This window comes from Pyxicephalus adspersus, chromosome 6, assembly GCF_032062135.1.
Source record: "Pyxicephalus adspersus chromosome 6, UCB_Pads_2.0, whole genome shotgun sequence".
In the NCBI taxonomy this organism is placed as follows: domain Eukaryota; kingdom Metazoa; phylum Chordata; class Amphibia; order Anura; family Pyxicephalidae; genus Pyxicephalus; species Pyxicephalus adspersus.
In genome coordinates this window covers 78,747,749-78,756,249 of record NC_092863.1, presented here as the reverse complement: position 1 = coordinate 78,756,249, position 8,501 = coordinate 78,747,749, and the positions used below count along the sequence as shown (strand labels likewise).

Below are 8,501 nucleotides of genomic sequence, written 5' to 3'. Positions count from 1 at the left end.
AGGACATCCAGGATTATCTAGCCCTTTCCTCACCAGCCAAACTGTACCCTAGCCTGCCTCTCTCATTAATTGGAATTTAGTTTGTTTTCAGTCGTGCTATAAAGCACAAGTGAACATTAGCTAGTGATATCTGCATAGGAATACCAACTATTCCAGACCATCAGTGGTCCTTGAAGGCATTTTTATGTTGACATAACAAGAGCCAGTCTACTGCTTATTTCAGGGCTATAAGTTTGGGAGAGAAGGCAGGGTGCTGGCATCCCCCATCAGCCATGATCTTCCTGCATTACAGACCAATTCAACTATGTCCAAAAGTTCAGTTTTGTTAAAATGGGTTGTTTAGTATTTGAAACCATTAAGTGCAACCTGTTTCATTGCTGAGATCACACTTTCCCATGACCAGCATTAGATTACATGACCTGAAGGCAATGCAAGCTTACTTACAAGAACAATCCTACAAAAAACTGTAAAATGGATACGTAGATTTGCATTTGTCATTAAACCCAAAAAAAGAAACACATAGGTTTTTACACAGCAAATTTAATAAAATTTGTATTTTATCTAGAGTTCTTCTAAACAGTATATCAAAATCTTCATGGAGAAAGAAGTCCAGACCCTTTACATCTCTTAACACAAGTGATACCTGCCATTATATGTATAGGCTGGAAAATATTTCCTTGGAGAGTCATTGTTTTTTTCCTTCATGATGGTACAAGCTGAAAATATTGGTTTTTATCTAAAATTCCAAAAGTGGCATTTCATTTCCTGGTTTTTGACCGCAAGAAGGAGGCGTTGCTCATCCTAGTAAGCTGAAGAATTGGCTCTGGTAGGATGGTATGTACTCTTTGCAATGCTGCTCTTTTATGTTTTCCAGCTTTTCAAGCATTTCCACTGAATCATTCCACCTAATATCCCATATATACATTTTTAAATGCCATTGTCCCACTGAGTCCATCCTTGGGGGATGGTTCCTTTGAAGTCTATAGGTAAAAAGGATAACAGTAATTTCTATAAAAGTGCACATATCCTTTAAAGCTGAACTCCAGGCAATACACAGATAAAAGAAGATTTTATTTGCTCACCAAAGTATTTGTATCATAAGATTTATACATCCCATATACAGAGCTGTTGAACACAGCACATTGGGACTGCATTGCAGCTTGTTAGCTTCTTGGGCTGCTCCTTTTTCTTATGTGTTCAGCTGTGTGGCAAATGCAACAAGCAAATACTAATTCTAATTCAGGTACTTACACTGCTTACTTTTTTATACATTTTTGATATAATTACTAATAGACGGCCGCATGGAGCTCTGTGTCTGCCTGGAGTTCAACTTTAAATATACAAATAAATCACAAGCTTCCCTGTCTTAAATGCCTCATGCTGCAACCACTATGATACAGATGTAGACATTTTTAGAAGCTTTTCATTCTACTTTACATTTCAGTGAATGTAGCAATACATTTTTGCCAAGGTTCCAAAGCAAAGACAGAGTTTAAGGTGGATTTAGTCTTCTAAACCATTTTGTTGTGTGGGATTTGTAGTTCTTTACAAAGCTTATAGTGAAATTTGCATTGATAAAATGTTTTGACCATACACTATACAACATACAAAAATAGGACTTTGTGCTGCAGAGTAAAATGTATTCCTTCGAATAATATATTATTCTTTGTGGTATAAATATATCTGTCCTAGAATACATTTATTTTTTCTACAAATAAAATCATACCCAACATATAACTTTCTCCATTGAGTTTCTGAACATTGATGGAAGTTTGCTCTGTTATTGGTTTTGGACAAACTTTGGTTATTAGAGTACTCTTTGATATTGCAATGTATATCACGGCTGGAAAATTAAGCTACACTATTTGACCTGTTGGCTATTGTCATTGGGAGAGGAAGAATGAAAGGGGAATGCAAAATGTTACATTTATGACTGAAATTTGAGGTGAGGGGATAATATTTAATGGGAACACTTTTCAGTGACAACTATAAAAGGTGAAAAATAGAACTGGATTGGATGATATAAAGCTTGGGGTAGAATTGGATCAAATGATACAAAGCATGGGGTAGCACTGGATCAGATTATACAAAGCATGGGCTAGCACTGGATCAGATGATAAGAAGCATGGGGTAGCACTGGATCAAATGATACAAAGCATGTGGTAGCACTGGATCAGATGATACAAAGAATGGGGTAGATCTGGATCGGATGATACAAAGCATGTGGTTAATTTGGATCGGATTATACAAAGCATTGGGTGGAACTGGATTGGATGATACAAAGCATGGGGTAGAACTGGATCAGATGAAACAAAGCATGGGGTAGAACTGGATCGGATGATACAAAGCATGGGGCAGAATTTGATCGGATAATGCAAAGCAATGGGGTAGCACTGGATCAGATGATGAGAAGCATGGGGTAGAAATGGATCAGATGATACAAAGCATGGGGTAGAACTAGATAAGATGATAAAAAGCATTGTGTAGCAATGGGTCAGATGAAAAGAAGCATAGGGTAGCACTGGATCAGATGATACAAAGCATGGGGTGGCACTGGATCAGATGATAAGAAGCATGGGGTAGCACTGGATCAGATGGTAAGAAGCATGAGGTAGAATTGGATCAGATGATACAAAGCATGGGGTAGAATTGGATCAGATGATAAGAAGAATGGGGTACCGCTAGATCAGATGGTGCAATTGCTCTAGCATTCCTGCTAACCGTCCATATAAACATACCTTTACTGTTTGTAGTGCTTTTAAAGGATGGATGGAGACAGGAAACTTACTACACATTGGTACATGTAATGACTTTACAACAAATGCCCTTGGTATGTTGGCTGCCTGCTGACACTTTATAATCTCTAAACACCTAAAGGGAAACTATAGAATGTTTTCCATGAGTGAAAGTCTGAGCATTCATTCCAGATAACTAAAATATAACTATTACATTTCCATGTGCAAAATTGAATTAATATTAGCTTGTATGCTCAATATTTTACAGGCCACCCACACAAACCAACTGACTTGCAGAGAGGGGGTCTGCACAGCAGTCTCTGTACAGCACTATTAAGTAGAAAACAGATCCTACATATTTATTAATAAATTCATAATTACCCTGTGGATTCATAGAAAACTTTTAAAGCATTATCAGGCTTAAATAAGACTGATGTGACTATGAGAAGAACTACAGACAAAAGACTGAGGACATTCCGGAAAAATACATGTATTTACACTGCTTTTCTTGCAAGAAATTTGTAATTCTCATTTGGAAGTCTTGTAATTGACAAACCTCTACCATATAAGTGCATTGTAGTTATATCTACTTGTTTACTGGCCGATTCATTATCTACAGAGCAGGTTTGATGGGGAGAGTTGACTGCTGCAAATTTGAACCAAAAACAGTGATGTCATATGCCTGCCTTGTGTGATGTGATGCACTGCAACTCAAGTATCAGAAATGTGTTAGAGTGTTTTTTAAAATGAATACCACCACAATGCAAAAGTGTCATATGCCTGTCAGGGAGCCTATCAGTTAAGGTCATTTGAATCAAGTTTATATTAAAATATTTTTTTAAATAACACTGGATTTTTGTGTCTTTTATCTAAACAGTAGAATAAGTAGTATCCAATGATCCATATACGGAGCACGCTTGGGTTAAAGTATGCTGTTATTGTACAAGGTTTACAGTGTATCATAACAGAGCAATCTGTAGTGAAATATAATAATAAACTGTCTGGGAATGGGTGTCGGTTAATTATATTTGTAATACAAAACTGAATGTAAAAAAAATAATATATATTTGTATGCAATATGCTTTTCAAGTATTGGATATAATTAGTTGTACATATTCTCATGTATTTTCCTGAGATTTGATATCCCCATTCTCTTGTACAATTACAGCAACACATTTTAAAAACATGTAACAGACAAAATGATGTTATTTACACACCAGAAAATCCCTTATAACAGACTTTAGTTTCCCTTTATGTGCACAATATAGAAGAATCCTTTAAAAGTGTACCTGTTACTGCCTGATTTGGAGTCATAGTGCATTCCTTGCAAGTAGCCAGCCATAAAGCACTGCCACATGTTATCCATCAAGGTATACAAGTAATGTGGATCAAAAACTGCCAGCTTTTCTGGGTAGAAAAAATTTTGTCTTGTTTTCTAATAATAATTTTGTCAATAGATTCAATTTATACCAGCCAAGTGATATAATACCAGACACATGGAAGCCTATGTGGGACACCAACACCAAATAACCTATAAAGACAGAAATTTTAATTGCTCCATAATGCAATGTCTGGTTAACTTCCTGCATCATCAGTCTTAATATTTACCAGTGATGGGTCCTCTAAATCTTTAGGTTCTTCATGATCCAGTTCTTTAACAGTTATATAAATCAGTAAAAAAACAATAAATTTGAAATGGTTGGTAATGCATACTACAGATAAAAGAATAACCAGATGTGCCAACAAATAGATTCTTACTTAATAAGTCCCTGATTTCCATTCCCTGAATCAAAGCCATGCCTAAGTTCCCGTGTCCTCCTTCCAGTATGGAGGTTTATTCTCTCTGCCTGGCCCTGGTTTGTGGCCAAATAACTGCTTGAATCAGAATCTTTTAGGACAAATTTGTAAATTGGAGACAGATTGGCTTTTGCAGTTCTTAGTAAATAGGTATGGGCTGTGTCAGCATGTTTTCCCTTTGGATCAATTGAATAAAAAAAAAGGTAGAACATTTGCAATAGCCCAATACAACCAATTAGCTTTCATTTCTTAAACCAATCAGTCACTACACTTTGATGTTTGCCAAACAAAAATCCAATAAATATGATATGTTCAAACATTTTTGAATGATACTGTGGTAGTAAACTAGAATAATGTTTAGCCCTTTTAACATTGCATACAAATCCAATCATACAGAAAAGAGTAATCCTTAATGGGGGGCCCTGCAGGATCACTTCACTATCAGGGATGACATATCCCCGTTTTCTTGTAGCTGTGGGTACTGTAGCACAAACATAAAGATAGTGACCTAAATAAAATATTTGTACTACACTACCTCTATTTTGTTCTCACTATACAATAAAAGAGTCTAATTTATTCAAAGGGTGCAAAGAACAAGCATTCCAAATGTTATGGCAAACAATTTCTGGGGCTCTATTCATAAATGATTGCCCTAGCTGATTCCTCTGAAAATTCGCTGGTGGTGAATTCTATGGTTGTATATTTCTATGTCTCCTATTAAAGCAATGACTTGTTCTGCCACCTGGTGGACAATTGTCAAAAGTGCACAGCAGTCACAATTGGAAAAGAATAAGGAATGGTATTTTATAAGTGAACTGAAGAGGGAATATTTGTATATAGATACCAAGGATACATATTAGAAATTTAGAAGATTTTTTGTAATTTGCAATCTGATCTCTGTGGATGCTAATGTATTATCAGTAACAATATTCCTCTGGATCTGTAAAATATTGGCTTTTTATACAGGTTCCCAGGAACGTCCATTCAAGGATGTTTATTTTATTCAAAAAGCTACCTGTGACGGGCACCCTGGATTTCTAAAGCACACTTTTACATTTGCTGCATATCTTGTGTGCATTCTCAGACAGACTATATACAGGAAAATATTCTGTGCGGGTGGCATAATCCCTTACTTTTAAGCGATGGCAGTAAGTTTAAAGCGGAACTTATAATACCAATGGTATATATAATACAATCTGTAATTAGTTTTTTTTTTGGAGACCCCCATTACTTTTTTTCTCTCTCTTTTCCTGTAATAGGATGACAATGTCATTGTTCTGCAGTGGAATGGCAGCATTGACACCAGATGTGCAAGGTAGACGTAGATCGAAATTTAGTTTGAAAAGTTACCCAATATGTTTATAAGTTACGTAGTCCAGCCATTTTCTGGAAAAAAAGTTAAAAATAAAGTTTAAAAAATATGGATAAAAGCTGATTGTTGTAAGCAACTCTAGCAGTGTGAATTAGTTTGTCCCAATTCCTGTGTCTGCCACTATTCCTGCACAGCCCTACTGTCGGCATAGATCAGGGTAATATTTCTAAAGATAACAGAAGAGGGGTAACCTTCCATCATTGATCTGTGTTTCCCAAAATACTAGTTGCCTGGTTGCCATGCTTTAATTTATACTTTCAGAGTAACTAGTCTCCAATAAGGGTACACATCAAGATTTCTTAGGCTAGGTACACACGTGCAATGGTTCTCATCTGATAATCGTCTCAGGGCTGATATCGGCCGAGAATCTGGCGTGCGTACAGCGCTCCTTGTCCATCGTCCAAATGACCGTCCTGACGGATCCACAGACGATGGACAACGGACGATCGTATTGCAAGTGAAGGGGGAAAGAGTGCAGCAGGGTGCTGGTCCGTCGTTTCCCCCTCCCCTCTCCATAGAGCAGAACGGTGCTGTATGTACAGCGCTCATTCATGCATCGTGCCGACGTTAGTTGTTGGAAAGGATTGTGAAACATTTATTATTGCACGTGTGAATGTAGCCTTACTCTCTTACTGTATTGTATACATATTCCAGGACAGTAATTCATAGTAATAGTGGTTCAGCATACCAACCAGTTAATGGGATTCAGCAACGGCAGCCCTTTTACTATTCTAATGACAGGTTTAACATCTATATTTTATTGTTAGGGTTCTCACCTAAGATTATAAAGTAAAACTATGTAAATTAACATGACTGTGCCAAATTAGGCATGGTAATAATAATTTGGTTCTACTTTCGTCAAATCATGGGCTGATTAGGGTTGCAAGCTGTTTAAAAGTATAAGTAAGGTGGAAGTGATTAAAAGGTAAAAACTTTGTGTGTGTGAGCCAATGACAAGATGGCAGCTCAGCCGAAAAAGCTGCCCTCCCTACCACAGCTAGTGGATAGATAACCCCCATAAGAACACAGGTAGTGATATTTAAGGACAGGTTAGTGTTGTCTAAGCATATAATCTGTTCTGTATATAAAAATATAGATACATGCAACCTACTTATATCACATTGACACAAGGATCTGTCAGTCTTCTGCTGTAAAATAAATGCCATCAATGACATTGCTTTTCCTGTACCACCAGTGATGTTTTCTATTTGCTGACGATTTCTATTATCCTGATCATTCAAGAACAAATATAGGTTCAATCCAATTAGCTACAAAAAGGACAAAAGGCACCAGGTCTTCCTAATCATGGCTCCCTGTTAGTAAAATGCAAAAAGAACACTGCTATCATCCCAGAACTAAGCCAACAAATGCAAGACTCATATTTTGCCCTATGGGGAGGGAGCGGGGAAAGGGGGTTTAGGCAATGGCCTCTATATTTTTTATCATCAGTCTATGCTGTATTATGCACCTAGGTTAACTTGCCCTACATATCCCATACTTATTTGTGTAGAGTTCAAAACCTGTTATTTTTGAGAGGTTGCATTAGTAATATATCCTAAATAAAAATGGGAGGATGCCTAAATATTAACAGAAAACATGGAACAGAAATGTGTTACACTATGGCAAATAACACTTATCTGTCACTGTTTTTATACCTATAAATGAAGCCCTGTAGGCATAAAACAGATCAGTCCCAAGGTCAGGAAGGGCACTCTATTCATTTTTCCTTTCTCCACGAGATGTACCATATAGATATCAAAAGTGTGTACAGTAGTCGGCATAAACAATTTCAGAAGTAATGACAGATAGTAAAAATCTTACCGAAACTAAAGTACTGTGATAAGTCAAGCTTAACAAAAACAAACAAAAAAATGATGCAGTTCTACAGTCCCAACTACAATGCAAAATGCAAAATTGTCTTTAGATTTTTCCTTGTGGATATCATTAACCATTGAAAAATGTTGTAAAAATTTAGAAAGAAGAGCAAAGCATCCATCAGTTGTAGATAATTCCCTTTGAAGTCAAGTTCGAGGCTTTGTGTGGGTATGAACAGGTGGCTTGGAACAAGTCTTCACTGTACAACTGTTCCATCTGGAGTTTAGAATACAATCTTCCCTTATTCTGTATCAGTCCACAAGAAAATGGTTCACAGTGCAGGTAGGTCAAGAGGTTACTGAGCTTCCTTTATTTGTTGCAGTCAGATGGGTACCTGAGACTTTTACACTTTAGCTCATCTAATGATTTCCAATACTTGTAGTTCTCAGTTAAATGTTGTATAAGGTTGGGTATATGTGCAAAAGCTGAAATTAAAGCAGAGATTAGGATGAGTGAATCTTTTTGGAATTTGGTATTGTGTGTGGCAATGAATCATCCTCATGACATGGTGTTGCAATTTCCCAAAATGATTTGAGCAAATTACTATCATAACCAGGTAGGCCATTAAGACCCAATTAGCGGCTGTGGGACTCCTTGTGGCTTTTAGGCAATATATTTTTTAGATAGCGTAAGTAATAGGTAAAACCTGGGGCATAACCACAATTCAGCTACAATAAGGTTCTACATAAAATCTATGATGTGACCCCCTTGAAAACTCTATG

The 8,501-nt window shown here is 36.8% G+C and overlaps 1 protein-coding gene across 2 annotated transcripts in view; it reads right to left on the bottom strand.

Annotated features, from left to right (window-relative positions):
* Positions 1 to 503: 503 nt before the first annotated feature.
* Positions 504 to 8,501, bottom strand: part of PDE8B (phosphodiesterase 8B) — a 100,815-nt gene continuing 92,817 nt past the window's right edge. For both annotated transcript variants that reach the window (XM_072416302.1, XM_072416301.1), the window contains exon 22: positions 504 to 8,204. In XM_072416302.1, coding sequence (XP_072272403.1) covers positions 8,089 to 8,204 — 116 coding nt within the window. In that variant the 3' untranslated portion in view covers positions 504 to 8,088. The remainder of the gene's footprint in view (positions 8,205 to 8,501) is intronic.